Source organism: Cynara cardunculus, assembly GCF_001531365.2.
Source record: "Cynara cardunculus var. scolymus isolate 2C chromosome LG 2, CcrdV1, whole genome shotgun sequence".
NCBI classification, from domain to species: domain Eukaryota; kingdom Viridiplantae; phylum Streptophyta; class Magnoliopsida; order Asterales; family Asteraceae; genus Cynara; species Cynara cardunculus.
The window spans coordinates 19,400,602-19,419,968 of record NC_037529.1 but is presented as its reverse complement, the minus strand read 5'-3'; the positions used below and the strand labels follow the sequence as shown (position 1 = coordinate 19,419,968).

The 19,367-nt window shown below is 35.4% G+C and overlaps 1 protein-coding gene across 1 annotated transcript; it reads left to right on the top strand.

The window, feature by feature from the left end:
- The first annotated feature begins 2,761 nt into the window (after window positions 1-2,761).
- Window positions 2,762-4,793, top strand: LOC112506749 (non-specific lipid-transfer protein 1-like). Its single transcript, XM_025110993.1, has 2 exons — window positions 2,762-3,165; window positions 4,523-4,793. Exons 1-2 carry the CDS (start codon window positions 2,816-2,818, stop codon window positions 4,530-4,532), a joined length of 360 nt encoding a protein of 119 aa, XP_024966761.1. The 5' UTR covers window positions 2,762-2,815; the 3' UTR covers window positions 4,533-4,793.
- The last annotated feature ends 14,574 nt before the right edge of the window (window positions 4,794-19,367 follow it).

Sequence of the window (19,367 nt, the reverse complement as noted above, 5' to 3'; positions counted from 1 at the left end):
AAATTTATTTTAGGTTCTCTTTTGAAACCCCTAACCCTAACACATAAAAATACATGGATAACTTAAGGGTTGTTCATTTTCTTTTCTATTAAAACTTGTATGGATAAAGTTGTCTATAATAATAAAGTTTTCTGTATAATAACATATAAGTTGTTGTTGAGTTACAATGCTGAATAAACACTTTGAATGATATATATGACCATTTTACTTATTATTTGTTTTCTTCATAAATAAAAAATATTTTAATTTCTTCATCATCTCCAACCAAAGTGGTTCGAGAGAACAAGATCAAACTGAACAACATAAAAGAAACTGAATCAAACAGAACAAGAGGTTGTATTGAGCGGTGAGAGAACAGGTCAATGACGAGTAGGGGGAGAACGAGAGAAAACAATGGAGAAGCAGGTGGAAAAAAGGAACAACAACAAAATTGAATCAAACAGATCAACATAAAAGAAATCGTCAAAAAAAAGCAAAGAAATCGAACATCAACCTGAGCTAAACTCGAATATTTTGGAGGAAGAAATCGAGATGTCGAACTCGAGAAGATTTTGCAATAGAAGAAAATAAGAAATCAAGGTTGTAGGTCGGGGCTAGAGGAATACGTCAGTCAGACGTTGAGAATATGCCGGCAGCCAGTTGCAGGTCGTGAGTTGTAGTTGACGACGACGTGAAGCTGTGGGAGTGGGGGACTTGGGGAGCAACAAAATTCGCCATAGCAAAGTTAAGGGTAAATCAAGGGTAATTGGAGAACTATTGATAACTGAGGCCATAGGAGTGGGGTTTTTGAGCTGAACGAATAAGCTCTTAGCTAGGTGAATAAGCCCCAACCGAACAGCTTTATATAACTGAACGAATAAACTATAAGACTTATACAACCTATTGAGTTACAAAGGAACGACCCCTTAGTAAGTTGTAACTAGATATGTTATATAATTGATAGAATTAATTTTAAACAAAATAATTTCTTTTTAGTTAATGCGTTTGGGTACGGGTCTACGGGATGCATTGATCGGAAGCTCAAACTAATTCCTAGGGATAGATGATCAAATTCCACAATATCTTTAATTCTTTTGAAAAAGTGAGCCATTAAAAGAAGCTAATTAATGATAAAACCATCAACTTCCAACCAACCAGTCCCTTCTCTTTTTTTCATTTCATGACACTTGGAATTAGAGATGGCCATCCGTAACCGGTCCGTAACTGACAGAGGCCCATAACCGAGACCGCCTGAAGCCCGTAACCGAACCGGGACCGGTAGTAACCGGTTATGGACCGGCGGTTACGAACCGGTTAGACTTTTTAGAGAATTCTTGGACCGGAATCGGTTACGTAACCGGTTAAGGGCCCGGCCCGGTATGGGATACCGATGAAGATTGATAAATAAATGTATTTTATTGCATTTTGTAAAACAATGCCACTTTAATCATAATAAAACGTACTTTTAAAGTGTATTTGAGTAAACYGTATTTTTAAAGTGTATTCTTAAATGTATATAACAAAACGTATTTATAAAATTAAACGTATATATATAATATGTAACAAAACGTATTTATAATAAAACATATTTAAAAAACATATTTCAAAGATATTAATAACATATTATAAATTTATTAATTACCAAAAAAATAAAAAAAAATAAAAAAATTTTCAAAGGACCGGCCGTAACCGGTTATGGGACCGAAACCGGGACCGGCCGGCTTAACTGGTTATGGACAAGCTTGACCGGTTATAGAGTTTTTCATCGGGACCGGGACCGGTTATAGAGGGACCGGTTAAGGATGGTTTTTGTCGCGATTAGGACCGGTCGGCCCGGGACCGATTTTTGGCCATCTCTACTTGGAATCTAATCAGTCTTTGATTCAAAGATTGATATATACATATACATATATATATATATATATATATATATATATATATTCCGGAGGTTCAAACGAAAACACTTCTATTTTACAAGAACGTGAGAACACCCTTATCATATGTGATAATACGCGTGAAGGGACAATGTGATGTGCGGACGACGTGTTCTACGACTTAGGCCGCACCAAAAGGTTGTTTGCGTCTATGATTTAGCATCACATGTGATAGTGTTGATGGATTATAGTATCATATCAACAACACATGTGTATCATATGTTATACAATAATAGTATCACATGTGAGGGGGCTTAGTGGTGTAAGGGCGACTTGGCCTGCAACTAAGATCGCATCGAAAATCGTCCACGTCTCTGATTTAGTATCACATGTGTATCATATGTGATACAATAATAGTATCACATGTGATTGTCTATAGTAAAAAAATGTTCTTATGTTCTCGTAAAATGAATATGTTCTCGTTTGAATTTTTCCCATATATATATATATAATATGAGTTATATTTTGGTATTTTTTCCCTCACTTAAATGATCAATTGTTCTATCAATATAGAACAAGTTGTCACATTGTTCGATATTAAATATAAATAGTTTATAAGTCGGAGAAAAACGCAAAACAAGATATCTGTAATGGATATATACCAAATTAGAAGAACTTAATTGTTACCCTAATTAGGAGAAAATTAGTGAACATGAAATATGACCATTTTTGTTGTATTTTGCCTTGATAATTACAAATACACAACTGTATTATATCAAACAATTGAAATTAAATGTGATACACTTTTGGAAATGTAATAACTCTTTCATTCAATTCCTGTACACACCTGCACATGCATAAACATCCCTATAAATACATGATACCTTCCTTAACATTTTCTTACACCAAAACAGAAACCATAACAAAGCACAAGTTCTACAGTCTTTTAGGGTTCTAAAACAATGGCAGGGAAGATGACGTTGATGAAGGTCATATGTGTTGTGGTGGCTTGCATGGTGGTGGCAACGCCTTATGTGGAGGCTGCTATTACTTGTGGTCAGCTGGCAGGGAAGTTGGCGCCATGCCTGAACTACCTGAAGGTCGGTGGTTCGGTGCCGGCAGCATGTTGCTCTGGTGTTAAGAGTTTGAATGCTGCCGCAAAATCGACCCCTGACCGCAAGACGGCATGCGGTTGCCTGAAGAGTGCTTATGCATCGAACTCAGGCATCAACGCTAACTATGCCTCGGGCCTTCCCAGCAAGTGTGGCGTTAGCATTCCGTATAAGATCAGCCCTAACACCGACTGCTCCAAGTATGTCCAAATTTTACACTTCTGTGTTAATTTTTAATGTATTCAAATATACTTTTCTTTTCCCCCCTCCATATATACATTCCTTGTTCTTAAAAAAGCCATGAATAATAATTTTTTTGTTATCCCAAAAATAATATGTCTTTTTTAGTAAGAGTAATCAAATTTACATTTTTCCCTCGTTAAATATTATTAGCACAAAATAAATATATATAGACCAAAGTTATTTTACAAACCAGTGAATTGTTTCATATAATTCTTTTCTTGATGAAATTGTTTTATATATTTTTGTTTGTATGTGAAAATCAAATTGTTTCATGTATTTCTTGTTTTGATGAAATTTGAATCATATATTCTTGATTAATCAACTCTCATATATTTTTGATGAATTTGTTTTATATATTATGGACTAATCAACCCTTATAATTAAGAGTAATCATATTTACATTTTTTCCTCTTTAAAAATTATTAGCACAAAATAAATATATATATATATATATATATATATATATATGCGCCAAAGTTATTTTACAAACCAGTGAAATCTAACAAACCATATAAACTGTGTGGTTTATTGTTTAATTAAAATAAAATTGTTTCATGAAAGTGTTTAATATGTGAAAATGAAATTGTTTCATGTATTTCTCATTTTGATAAAATTTGTGTCATATATTTTTGATGAATTTGTTTCGTATATTATCCACTAATCAACCCTCATAAATAAATAAAAGTGAAAAAATAGATAAAAAAGATTGGTCGGATGAGCTTTTTGTACGGCTTGTTAGATTTACATGATTTATAAAATTAATCACCCCTATATATATAGACTTGGGACCATGTGAGACCAAAGGTTTTTCGTGAGACTCGTAAAACCAATTCTCAACCCTTGGACTAGATCTACAATTTGAACATTCATAATTACAAAATTGTCACGATACTTCTCAATAATCACAAATTGTCATCGTGCAACTTTAGACCATTAGATCATTAGCTTATAAAGTTGATCAATAAACATAAATTGATCTTACGGTTTTCACGAAAACTTTTGGTCTCACGTGAACCCAACCCTATATATATATAATTAAAAAAATATTATATTCTTACCCAGAGAAAATGACTTACAGAAAACCTAATATGTACAACCTTGTATACAATTGTTTTTATATTGTAACAGTTTGAAGACAAATATTTTGTATCTTCTGATGATATCTGCTTGTCCTCTTTTTGGTCCTCTTAACTCCAATATATCCACAACTTATTTGTATAAAATGATTAAAAATCTTATTAAACTGAATATTAATTAGAAGGGTTTTAATTCAAATTAATTTTAATCGTATTTTTATGTGGCTGGTTTTTGCAGGGTGAAATGAGGCTTCTCTCGAATGTATGGAAAGATAAACTTGGGATGATGAAGATTAACGTATCAATATCATCATATATTATTAGAATAAAAAAGATATGCATGTCTTTTTAGTTTGTGTTGTCTTTGACTCTTAAAAGTGTTATGGTTTATAGATCATGGCATATGCATGCATGCATACATACATATATGTGTATGTATGTATGTGTTTATGTATGTATGTGTTAAGTTATTATCAATTTATAAATGTTATTTCAACCATTTATAATCTGCATTAGGTAATATGTCCCCTCAAGATGAGCACGGTAAGAAAATGTTCTTAAGTGCCGTCATGGAAATCAAATGATGCAAAATTCACTTCGACAAAGGTTTTTGTAAAAACATCGGCTAGCTGAAAAGTTGACTGAACAAGCATTAAACAAAGAAACTTAATTAACCGCGCGCCACCTTCTCTCATACGTAATGGCAATCAATATCGATATGTTTGGTACATTCGTGTAAGATTTGTGGCAATTTGAAGTGATTACTTATTATCGCAGAAAAGCAACACGGGTTTAGTATGTTTTACTCCCAAACCATTCAGCAAATACTTGACCCAAACTAGTTGACAAAGAGTAGAAGCTATTGCCCTATACTCGGCTTTTGTCGATGATCCAGATACTATCGGTTGTTTCTTAGATCTCCATGAGATTAACGAATTACGAAAGAAATACTGTTGGTTGTTTCTTAGATTACCATCAAGAATAGGCATGCATCATATGAATATGTATATATTATTCATATGATTAATCCAACAACAAAATTACAAAAGAAATACAAGACTATATATAGATGATGAACCAACACAATTCTCCAAGGAGACACCTTTTCAAGATGACGGTTATCTAAACTACTAACTATCATAAGTGTCACTGATGCAAGATCATTTATTCAACATATCATAACTGCTTATCATAATATGTCTAGCTTATAACCAATATTCCCCCATAAGCTAGACATCAACAACTCCAAGAGCTTTCTTCAACTTGATGAATCTTCCATGTTGCAAAGATTTTATAAAGATATCAGCCACTTGATCCTTTGTACCACAGAATAGAACATCAACTTCAAGGTTCTGAATGAGCTCTCTAATGAAGTGAAACTTAATCCTTATGTGTTTGCTCTTACCATGATAAACTGGATTCCTAGTTAATGCAGTGGCAGATTTATCATCACAGTAAACTTGTGTAGCAGTCGCTTGTGGCATATCTAGTTCATCCAGTATGCCTCCGAGCCATAAATCTCAACAACCTGTAGATGAAAGGGACATATATTCTGCTTATTTGGAAGACAAAGCCACAACCTTTTGCTTCCTAGACTGCCATAAAATTGCTCAAGATTCCAAGCTAAACACATAACCTGTCGTGCTTTTGCTATCCACTAAACTTCCCCCATAATCACTATTACTAAATCCTATCGACTTGGATTCTTATGCTTGAGAATATACAATCCCATGATTTAAAGTCCCTTTCACATACCTTAATATACGTTTGGCAGCCTCCTGGTGACTCTTCTTAGGATTTTCCATAAGCCTACTTGCTAAACTCACAGAGAACATGATGTCAGGTCTTGTTGATGTGAGATACATAAGATATCCAACAAGGCTACAAAATAATGTAGAATCCACATCTTCTTCATTTTCACCTTTAGTTAGCTTCAAACCAATCTCCATAGGAGTTGCAGCAGAAATGGAATCCTCCATGTTGAATCTGGACAGAAGATCCTTGGCATACTTCTTTTGAGAAATTGAAATAAAATGATTACATTGTTTTGCCTCAATTCAGGGACGCACCCAATTTTTTTTTCAAATGGTGACACTATTTCACTATAAGGAAAAAAAAATATAGGAAATTTTTTTCGAACGGTAGGACCATTTGACTATAAGAAAACAAATATACGGAATTTTTTCCAAACGGTAGCACCATTTGACTATGAAAATGACACTAACTGAATTCGAACTTGGGTTTGGGGTGGAATAAAAGTCTTGCAAATCAACTCTACCAAATAAAACTTGTTCTCATTTTAATTTCATACATACGATGGCACACAACAAATTAATACGCTTGCACATTTCACGAATCTAAATTTTCTTACCCTTCGACGGAGTAATAATACGGTGGCACATGCCACCGTATGCCCTATAGTAGGTCCGTCCATGCCTCCATTCCCAAAAAGTAATGCAACAATCATAAGTTAGGGGCGGTTTGTTTCCCTCTTAATGGTGACATTAAGAGGGAACCTCTTAATCGGTCAGAGGTGAGACCTGTTTGGCAAAAAAATAAAAGCCTCTTAATGGTTACTCAAAGCTCTTAACTATTTTGAGGTTGAATCCATGCTAAACCATTCAGATTATTAATTTTCCCTCTTTACCCTTCCACACCTACCAGCCCACTCTCTCCTTCTCCACATCGCCCTTCCACACCAACGCTAGATCATCGTCTCCTTAAGGGAAAATCGCCGGTGACCTCCATCTTCCACATCTCCATCGCCGGTGACCTCCATCGCCGGTGACCTCCATCTTCCACACCTCTGTTTTCRGCCGCGCCCCTGTCCACCTTATCGACGTTCCATCGCCGGTGACGCGCCACAGCTTCTCGACGCTCCATCAGGTAATGTCTCAGGTCGTACAGTCAAGACCCACAGCTTCTCGACGCTCCACAGCTTCTCGACGCTCCACAGCTTCTCACGCTCCACAGCTTCTCACGCTCCACAGCTTCATCTGCTTCCACGATCGCCGTTCCCCTTCATCTCCTCTGACGGTCGTCGTTCCCTCCATCTCCTTTGACGATCGTCGTTCGCTTAAGGTATTTTCCTAAAATCGATCTCCTCGCTTCCCTACATCTGCTTCCTCTACCGCCTCCTTCAATTTTATGTTTAAACCTTGCAATCACACGATGAGGTTTCTTGAAACAGTGGCTTTGAGCCCATGGTATTGTTTTTAAACATAAGCAGGTTAATCATGTTGTATAATTGGTTTCTGTCTATGTGGATACATGATTTTAGGAAAGAGTGGCTTGTTTTTGTCTATGATGCTTCATTGATGAACTTCTTGATCAAGTGATAATGATAAGTGGTAAAGGTTGGATGCCATTCTTTCTTACTAGCAAGATATCATCAACCAAAATAGATGTCCAATTTATATAGATACTTGTTGTCTAGCAGAAACTAATAGAAAGCAAAGCAGAATCAGTTGCAAATAGGCAGAGGGTTAAAATGGTAATTTGTTGTCATTCAGAGAACAGTTACCAAACAACATTATTTCATTCAGCACTTAACCATTCTGACCCTCTTAACCATTCTGACCTCTTAACTATTCTGCACTAAATCATTCAGCAACTGCCAAACAGCCCCTTAGTCATCTTAAATTCCACCTTCATAGATTCTTTGAATTCATTAATCATATCCAAAGAGTTTCCTACAAATACCAAGTCATCTACATATACATAAACCAAAAGTATCATGTTACCTGTCTTCTTTATGAAAAGAGTGTGCTCATAGTCATACTTCTTGAAACCATTCTTGATAAAGTGTCCTTCAATCCTAATGTACCAGGCCCTTGGAGCCTGTTTTAGTCCATAAAGGGCCTTTTTTAAATGGAAAACTTTATGCTCCTACCCCTTTCTTTTGTATCCACTCGATTGATCCACAAAAACATCTTCTTCAAGATACCCATTTAGGAAAGCAAATTTAACATCCATTTGGTGGACATTCCAATCATTTTGTGCAGCAATAACTAAGACTAAATGTACAATTTCAAGTCTTATAACAGGTGCAAATACCTTTTGATAGCTGAACCCAAATTGTTGCTTGTAGCCCTTAACCACTATCCTGGCCATATTGTTTATCAACCTCCCCCTTTTCATTGAGTTTAGTTTTATGAATCCATCTTACACCTATAGATATTTGCCCACTAGGCAGATCAAGTAACTTCCAAGTCTTATTCTTCAAAATTGACTTAATCTGACCATCCATGGCATCTCTCCATTTTTTGTTCAAGCAAGCTTCCTCATAGTGTAGAGGGTCTGCATCTGCAAATAAGGCAAAGTCAGCCAAGTCCTCAATATTTAGAGGTTGAGTGTTCTCATATAAATCTCTTACACTTCTAATTTTTCTATGGGGTCTGTTTGATGAGGATGAATTACCAAAACTTGTATCTTCTAAACTAGGTGCCATCTGATCATTGTTTAATGGAGAGGACATGCTTGTTGGAGTAGCAGGCTCATTATTATCTGGTTGTTAGTTACATTGATTTGATCTTGAGTACCTTCAGCCAAAATACAAGTACCATCATCATCACATGTAAGCCCATTCCAGAACTTCTCTTCATAAAAAATAACATCTTTATTAGTTATGACCTTCTTAGTCAAAAGATTGTACAACTTGTATGCTTTAGTGTTGTAGCTGTACCCTATAAATATAACCTTTTCAGACTTCTCATCTAGTTTTCCTCTACTTTGCTTGAGTATATGAGCATAGACAACACACCCAAAGGTTCTTAAATGATGTACACTTGGTTTGAAATCACTCCAGGCCCCTTGAGGTGTTTTGTTTGAGACATTTTTAGTTAAGGATCTATTAATCAGATAGGTTGCACAAGAAATAGCTTCAACCCAAAAGACATTGGTTAATTGCTTACTTTTAAGCATACACCTTGCCATCTCAGCAAGAGTCCTATTTTTTTCTTTCTATCACCCCATTCTGTTGGAGTGTGTAATTGGCTGTCAATTGATGATGAATCCCATTTTATTTCAAGAATTCCTCAAATTCATGTCCTATATATTTACCACCATTGTCTGATCTTAGACATTTGATTTTTTGTTCACTTTGTTTTTCAACCATAGCTTTGAATAGGACAAAACAATTAAAAGTCTTTGATTTTTCTTTTAGAAAATAAATCCAAACCTTTCTACTTAAGTCATCTATGAAAGTAAAGAAGTACCTACTGCCTCCAAATGACACAGCCCTCATTGGTCCAAATATATCAGAGTGGAATAATTCCAATTGTATTGATGTTCTCCATGATTTATCATGATGAAAAGACTCTCTAATATGTTTTCCTAATGCACATCCTTCATAGACTTGATCCAAGGAACTAACTGTAGTCAATCCCTTTACCATATCATTCTTATGCATATGAGTGGGGGAATTTAAGTTTACATGGACAAATCTGTTATGCCAAAGTAGGGAAACATCTTTGGAACTCATGGTAAGGGAGAGAAAGTCATCATTGTAAAACTTGATACTAAACATCTTGTTGTTTGACATGTTTACTTTTCCAATCAAAGTATTTGTAGAATCTGTTATTTCACAGGTTTTATTCTTAAAGTATAATCCATACCCCTTAAGAACAAGTTGTCCAACACTTAATAAATTGTGTTTCAACCTAGGAACATAGAACACATTGGAAATTTTCTTATTTTTGTCTTTAATCTTAATTGAAATCTCTCCATTACCAAAAACACTAAGCTTCTTGTCATCCCCAGTCCTGACATCCTTTTTTTCAGATTCTTCTAAATTTAGAAACAAATTTTCGTTCCCTATCATGTGATTGCTTCACCCGCTATCAAGATACCATAAATCACCCAGTGGTTTATCTTGAACACTGAGAATCATGAACACTGAGAATCATGAACATGGAATCATCATTATTGTATTCTTCTTTGTGTATAAAGCTAGATGTTGTGTTTTCTTCTGCTATTCTTTTCCTGAAGAATTTAATTGTATGTCCTAACTGATCACAGTAAAAACATTTAATTTGAGAGAATGGTTTACCTCTTCCTTTGCCCTTATAATTCCATGGACTTTAATCTTCTTTGTTTAAATTTGTGTTCTTTTGCTTGTCACTTGTACTTGTATCCCATGAGGATTGTGCTTGAAAAGCATGCTCCATACTGGGTGGATCAAACTGTCTCATACACAGTTCATGTGATTGAAGGGTACCCAGGAGAGTTTCCAAAGAGAAATCAGACAAGTCTTTGGATTCCTCAATTGCCACAACCACATATTCAAAATTTCTAGTAAGGCTACGGAGTATCTTCTCAACCACCCTTCTGTCATCAATACTCTCTCCATTCAAACACATTTGATTGAGTAAGATAATTAATCTAGTGTAATACTCTTCTATAGTTTCAGATTCCTTTATCTTTAAGTTATCAAATTCACACCTTAAAGTTTGTAATCTCACTATTGTCACTCTTTCTTCCCCTCTGTATGATTTGTACAACATATCCCAGGCTTCCTTATAAAAGATTGAAGACGAGATTCTTTCAAATATGTTTTCATCTATTGCTTAGTAGATCAAGAACAGTCCTTCTTGTCCAGCTTCTTTTAGAATATTTGTTTTCTATGCAGCGAGGGCTGTAGGGTTTTCTGGTTCTATAAACCCCTCTTCAATAATCCTCCATAAATCTTGTGGATCAAACTTTGAATACTCAATTGGAAGTAATTTCTTCCATTTAACTTTGGTAATTGAGTATGCAATTACAGACCATTGACAGAACTTGAAGCCATTTTTATGGCTCTAACACCAATTTATTCGAAAACTAACAGGTATGCATCATATGAATCTTTATGTATTATTCATATGATAATCCAACAACAAAATTACAAAATAAATACAAGATTATATATAGATGATGAACCAACACAACTCTCCAAGGAGACACCTTTTCAAGATGGCGCTTATCTAAACTACTATCATAATTGTCATTGATGCAAGATCATTTATTCAATGTGTCATAACTGCTTATCATAATATGTCTAGCTTATAACCAGTAGAAAAAATACAAAAACCTGTCACAGATCTTCGAGTGTCAATGCATTTAACCCAATTCGAATATGAATATCCTTGCAATTGGGATGTGGAATTTTCCGAAAAGAACAAGCCTTGTCCATGTTGTTGTTTCAAATAACAAACCAAATGCAAGGCTGCCTTCCAATGTAGTAATCGAGGTTTGGATATGAACAGAGATAGCTTCAGGACGGCAAAAGAAATATCCAACCTCGTTACAGTAAGGTACAATAATCAACCTAGCAGTCTTCGATATTTAGAGAAATCTTCAAGTAACTCACCTTCTTTATCATTTAAGACTGCCTTTGGATCCATAGGGACAGAAGTGGGTTTGCTCCTAAGTAAACCAGTATCTTCAAGTATTTGTAATGTATTCTGTCGTTGCGAAATTAAAATGCCCTGAACAGACTTACTAATTTCTAGACCCAAAAAAATATTTAAGTTGTCCAAGATCCTTCGGTTTAAAAGTACATTTTAACTAGTTTTTTATGTCCATAATTTCCGATACAGAGACTCCCGTGATGATAATATCATCGAAATATACTAGTAATGCAACAAAATTATCGCCACTTCCTTTGTGAAATAAAGAATAATCACCTCTTGAATGAACAAACTCTCCCATTGAGCATGAATGGGGAAAATTTGTATTCCACTGTCGAGAGGCCTGTTTGAGACAGTAAATAGATTTGTAAATACAATGCATTGGTTTCACACCATTTGGGAACTCTTATTTAATCTTATATCTTTGAGGAATTTCTATGAACACCACCTCATTCAAATCTCCATTTAAAAACACATTGTTAACGTCGAGTTGTATCAATTCCTATTGATTAACAGTTGTCACCGCAAGAAAGGTTTTAATTGTAACCATCTTTGCTACCTTAGAAAAAATGCCAACAAAATCGATTCCCTCTAGTTGATGAAATCTTTTATCTACCAAATGGGGCTTGTGTCTTTCGATTTTTCCATTCAATCCATAATTTAATTTGTATACCCATCTATAGCCCACAACATTCTTACTTTTTGGTAATGCAACAAGACCAAGTATTATTAAATTCCATCGCTTCTAATTCTTCTTTCATAGCAGAGCACCATTCATCATATTGAACAGCCTCTACAAATGTTTTGGGTTTTACATTGGCAGAACTAGTCATAACAAAAGTTTGATGTGGAGCAGATTAGTAATCATAACCAAGATAGTTAGGAGGAGGATAAGGGGTTTTAGTAATATCAAGACTAACCCACGGCATTGCTACAATGATAGTTCTGAGCTATGGAGGAGTATAATGCCCGTATTCTGTTAACTCGTACAAATTGGGTTAAGTGAATTTCGGGTAAAATTGTGCATGACGTGTTTGTACCTTATGCTTAACCAACTTGTACCGTGGACTAATTTTGTGACAAAAGACCATACAAGGGGTCACACATGTACAAATGAAACTGAACTTAACTTAAAATGTTAAGTTTATACCTAGTAGGGTATAAAGTTGAGAATCTAGACTTGAAGAGTTAAAATAGTCAAATGATAGTCTTTATATGTATAATATATATATATATATATATATATATATATATATATATCATGAATCATCATCTTTATTTTTATTATCACTGCCTCATTTTTCTTTTCTTACTCTCTCTACAAATTCTTACAATTTGTTATGGGAATCAAAATAACAATTATATATTTGGAATTTACTCTTCGAGTCCTTCTTAAAAGTATAAATTTCTTTCGTTTTTTTATTAAGGTGTTTATGTTAGGATGTTTGAGGTTGATTTATAATTGTGTATATGATTTATACATGAATTAGTATTTATAATTTATGGTTAAATACATGCCTTGGAATGATTGAATTAGATAAAATGATGTAGAAAGAAAAAAAGGTAAATTATGGATTCAATATAGTTAGATTGGGTGTGTAAGATTAACCACACACTAAGTGTTCGGCTAAATGTCTAAAAGAGCAAAATTGTATGATCAAGCTTAGAATTATAATCATTAAGCTTCTTTGTGGTGTTTAGTATATTATGGTATGTTTAGAACATTTAAATGTTGCAAATCATTAAAGTTGGGATCATAAAAGTAAGTTGGGGAAAAATATGGAAATCAGAATTGTGGACAACTTCAAGTCCAGTACTTTGATAGTGTATAACTGACAAACTATAAGTCAGAATAAGCACGTATTTTACAGTTAGAAAGAAATTATTTTATACTACTACTTTCATGAAAGATTGAAAATCCAGTTATGACTCTAAGTGGCTCGAAACAGTGTGGTTTCGGGGATGTTTGCACTATATTTGGGGTTATTTTGCTGTTTTGTAAAATTCATATAAAATAGTTGGATGATCCAAATGAGATGCTTCTAAAACTAATAGACTCGCATAATATCAAAATACAACTTTCATTTAGATAATATAATACGTATTAGATTCTAAGTGTGGTAAAAATGCTTAAAAAGAAAAGGAATGGAAGCGGTTGGATCGTAAGAGCATAAGACTAAGTTTTACGTTTTTTGTTTTTTAATTCGTATCCAACTGTTCTTTTTGAAATCTACGTTGTTTAAGTAAATTAAGATCTAAGTAATTTTATTAGAATAATTATTGTTATGGTTTTTACGCCTTGCAAATAATAACCCATTTATGCATTCATTTGGTACGCGGTCAAGTCAAACTTGATCGTGAATTCCGTTTGATCGTGCATTAATTGTCAAATTCGATTAAGGTATGGATTTCATACTTCACTTAACATGGGGATAACAATTTGTATAAGGCTTCCTAATTCAAATACATTTGTTCCAAATTCTCATTGTGCTCATCAAATGCTATTGAGCTTTTCTTTCCTTTCGAAATATGATATATTTTCTTATTTAGAACATGAATCATTTTGATAACTTGACTTTTTAGATTGCATCTATTGTGCACTATTTTACTATATATTCAATATTGGGGGCACCAATATTGAGATGTTTCCATAGTGGCTAAAACGATCATGACGTCCTTACTTATATAGTCCTTAAAGGTAGACTTATTTATGTACCGGTCGAATAGAGGCCGTATGAATAGATCCTAGGAACCATTATCAGATAATATATTGTGGTCATGGTTAAACCCATGAAGAAGATTGTTGTGTTGTGCTCACCCCTTTCCTCACTCATACCCAAACGGACTGATCATCCTTTGGAACAACGCGTCCTTATGATGCGGTTTGGTCTTCAGACTCTTGACATGCCTTTGGGGCATTTTGACTTTCTTTTGGATTATCATTCAATGTTATAAATTGCTTTTGAACTTGTTATCTCATATTCATTGTTTAGTTATTATTATCCATTCACTAAAAATTAAGCTCAGCCTATATTTTCTTGTCCTCGGCAGGTACATGACTTAGCAGGGATTTTGGGATGAGAGCTACGGAGATAAAAATACTAAAGATAACCTATTACATTAACCACAAGATTGCAAATGCCTACCACGCACAAAAAAAATGGATTAGTTGAATTTTCAACCAGAGAAATAAATGGAATCTTAGAAAAGGTTGTCAAGCCAAACATAAAAGATTGAGTTTTCAAACTAGATGAAGCTTTATGGGCCTACATGATTGCCTTTTAAAACACCAATTGGTATTGTCCCCATATAAGTTGGTCTTTGGTAAGGTTTGTCACCTCCCTTTAGAGCTAGAACACAAAGCATTTTGGTCCGTCAAAGAATTAAATATGTGTCTAATTGTTGTTGGCAGTAGAAGAAAGTTCCAACTTTGTGAGTTAGAAGAACATAGGAACCTGTCCTATGAAATTGCCAAGATCTATAAAGGGAAAACAAAGAAATGGCATGACAAAAGAATCCATCAAAGAAAACTAAGAGCAGGCCAGCAAGTCCGTTTGTTTAACTCAAGGTTAAAATTGTTCCCAGGAAAGTTCAAATCTCGATGGTCTGGACCATTCCTCATTCATAAAGTCCATACATATGAAGCAATTGACCTAGTTAATCCAGAGGACAATTCAGTGTTCAAAGTTAATGGTCAGAGAATGAAGTTGTTTCATGATCCGGCAGAAATTCCAGAGCACAACTCTGTACCAGTTACTAAAAAGCTTTAGCAGTTTATGGACTTTTTGTAGTCCAAAAGATCTTTTGTAAATAATTTATTTGCATAATTTACGTTTTTGCTTAAATAGAATAAAAAGTTAGTTTTTTAACGTGTTTGTTAGTTGTGTTTTTACAACCCTGTTTAATGAAAAAAAATAGTGAATACTGAAGTCTTGCTACAGCGCTGGTCCTTGATCAAGAAATTCAAAATTTTGAGGCCAAGAGTGTAAAAATATAGAGAAGAGAGGTTTAAATGGTACATGATTCCAACCACAAGGGTGGTACCTGATTGGTTTGAGCTTGGCTCCGAAGGTCAGAAGTACCAGGAGGCCCTAGGTTCAAATCCAAGGAGGAATAAAAATCCCATTGTGGCCACGGAGGTTCAAATGCGATGACTCTGGGCTATCTGCAAAGCAGGTGGTCATCCTGGGATTAGTCGGCTCGCATAACGGGTGGATATCCAGGTCAATAAAAAAATGGTACATGATGTCATCATTGGAAAAATCTCAAAAAGTAGACATCTCTTCTACTTTTACAAAGCCATGATGATACCCTTCCATTTTTATATATAAATTGTACCTTTTGGAACCATGAGAAGACCCCTTGCTACTTACTTTTCAAACTTCTTCAAAGGGCCTTGTCATGTTTTTTTGTCTTCCCCGTATATATTTTTATCTCCCGGTCAATAACCAAGTAAAGGTTCCATCAAGTACACTTCCTTTTGCTTAATCCCAAGGCTTACATCAGAAGCCATCACCTAAGTACCATTCTTAATCCTTAAAATACCCCTCCATCACCTAATATCCCAAAGAAAACCATTTTGTATTCCAAAAACCCACTTTTCTCTCATTCCCTCCCCAAAAACCGATTCCTAACTGCTTCTCTTCCACATCAATTGCTCACTGCTTCATTCTCCTCCAAAACCGACCGACGAACTGCTCTAGCAAGGGTGAAAAGATAAATGGTGCGCGACCCTCTACCATCACAACCGGCGCAACTACCAGAACCACCAGCGCCGTCGGTCCGTCGGTCCGTCGGTCCCTGTTTGCTTCTAGAAAGCAACCTGCTTAACGAGGGAAAAGGACACAACCAGCAAAGTAGAAAGGAGAATCATCGATTGTAGTCATAACCACCACCAACAGCCACTAACGATCCTACATTAAAAGAATCACCCATTGATGCTTTTCCCATCCGAATGGCACCACCCTCTACTTTGGTACCTTACATTGAGCCTATGAAGAAACCAAGAAAAACACGAGTCTCAAAAGCAATGCCGACTATGAAGAAGCCCCAAAATCAACCATTCTATCTATAGTCATAGAAGCACTCGAGAGCACACCCAAGGTATTCTTCATCTGATCATGTTCCCCCTGATGGTTTGTTCACCTCTAACTCTAAGAAGAAAGAGGACAATGTTTTTAAAACACAAACAGGGGATAATATATTTTTTGAGGATGAGAGTTGTGATTTGGTGAATATCACCATTATTGAAACCCTTATTGTTGATTGCCTCTAGGGAGCAAACAGGGATAGATGATGAAATGAAACATTTCAGTCCTTATGATCCTATTCCTGACCTTAATAAGGAATTTTTTGAGGAAGAAGACCCCCTGTTATTGTGCCATATAAGAAAAGAAAGAAGCTAGGCAAGGCCCCTGCTAAAAAGACCAAACCTGTAGATGAGGGACCTTCTAGAAAGAGGACTAGATCAGGAAAGCAAAAGGTTGTTGAAACTCCCATTCAATCACCCTTACATTCAGACAGAAGTGCTGCAGCATCCCTGCAACATTCACTTAGACCAAAGAGGAAGAGGAGTGGAAAAGCCTACAAAGCCAGCCACAGTACCCAGACCTATTAGAGCACACAATAGGTTCAGTTCAAAAGCAACTAAGAAGATGCTTGTTAAATTCCAAAACAGAGTTGGTTTGCCTCATAAGGGGTTTGATAGGTAGAGTATAAGAGAGTTTTATTTCATTAGAGAAGTAGTGAAAGCCCATGGAAAGGAACAGCTATGTGCAATCCTATCATCTTACAATTTAATACTAGTAAGAGAGTTCTATACTGAATTGGCAGCCAATAGGACCTCCAAGATCAAGATGAGGGGTGTTTCTATCACATTCAACTCAAAGAGAGTCAACAAACTCTATGGCCTAACCCCCCCCCCCCTAGAAATTTCACTATTCCAAACTGTTGAAAAATGCCAGAATGGATGACTTGATTGAGGTGGCAGATGCAATAGGCAAGCCTACTGCTTAAATAGAAGAGTATTAAAATTTCATGCTTAGGACTTTTAGAGCCTACAATCTCACTGCTAATATGCAAATGTATGGATCAATTTTTTGAGACATTCCATTGCCACTACCACTCATGACAGTTCCATTTTTGTGGATAAAATGTTTTTGTTATATTTCTTGATTACATAGAAGACGATCAATCTTGGAAGGATTATGGAGAAGAGCATAAGAACATGTGCTGGGAGAAACAGGGGAAAGCTTTATTTCCCTTGTCTGATTACCACATTGTTGGTGGAGGATGATGTTCCTCAATACTGTGAGGACTAGATTGTGAAGGAGTAGGGGGAGAAGTGGAAGATTGACATGAAAATACTTTCAAGGTTGAGAGACAAGAAGGAAAATGCTATAGGAGCTAATGATATGCTATGCTTGATGCAAGACCTGTTGACCCAAAATAGCAGCCTTATGGACAATCTTTTGGAACAAAGAAATGAGTTCCTAAACAAAATTGACAGCTTAAAGGATGATTTGGCTGAGAAGGTGAGGGCATCAGAAAAGAAAACAAGGGGAGACATCAAGACAATGAAGGTTGAGTTGGAGGAGAAGACAAGTGCACATATCAAGAAGATGGGAAAGAAGATGAGAGCTCTCAAGAAAGAGAACTCAAGGTTGTTTGATGAGAATGCTAGTTTAAGGGATGAATGCAAGAGGATGAGGGATGGCAACTCCACTTCACCTACAGTTAAGGATTAGGACAGGTTCTATCATTTTCCTTTTAGCTCCATTTTTTTGTCTATTTTAATTTGTTGAGTCTGGGATTGATTGTACACACTTTTTAGTTTATTTTCTTGCAAGAATCACTAATGTTGATAATGATCATATGCATGTATAGCCACAATAATTCTTGTAGTCTAGCTAGTTTTCTAATCATGTCGTATTGCTATAACTAGCCTTATCTTGCTTGGGAAAACATTTTGATCTACATCATATGCACATCTAAGAAATGATATAGGCCTTTATTCTTTTCTCAATATTTAGCCAATTATAGCCAAAGCATAAACACTCTACTTATCCACTTCCAATGAGGACATTGAAAACTTTGAGTTTGGGGGAGGGTACCATCATGGCTAAAATGATCAAAATAACACAAAAGTGCACAAAGTGCCAAAAAGCTTAGATGCCATGTTTGAGATCCAAAAACACCAAAAATGTCCTATAGGGGCAGGTGTATATGCAGTCAACAAAAGAGCACAAAGTGCAAAAGTTTAAAAAAAATCCACTGTTGATGCAAAAAGGTGAGAAAAAGCAGAGTGATAAAAAAATATGCCAAACAAGAGTGAACTAGTAACTTCCAAGTCCTATTGATCTTAGATATAGGATCTGTTGAGCATAACAAAAAGCAAATGATGTTAGATTATGGTTCATACTCATGGTTAGGGTAAGATATTCTTATTTGGGATTTACAAAAGTGTTAGCTCTCATTTCATTCAAGTGTAAAAGTATTGAAAAAAGTAATTTCAGCAAGTGTTGACAGAAGAGGAACTATCACAGAAGATCACAGAGGTTCTGGAAACTGGTCCTCTGAAATGAAAGCTTTCAAGTCGAAGACAACAGAACCTCTGCAGTCTATACTTTCAAGTTACATCCCGCAGAGCCTCTGGGATGACACACAGAGGATCTGCAACAACATCTTCTGTGGTAT

Bases quoted from the DNA above. Each gene is read 5' to 3' on its own strand.
- LOC112506749 (XM_025110993.1), top strand. From the start codon at position 2,816: ATGGCAGGGAAGATGACGTTGATGAAGGTCATATGTGTTGTGGTGGCT.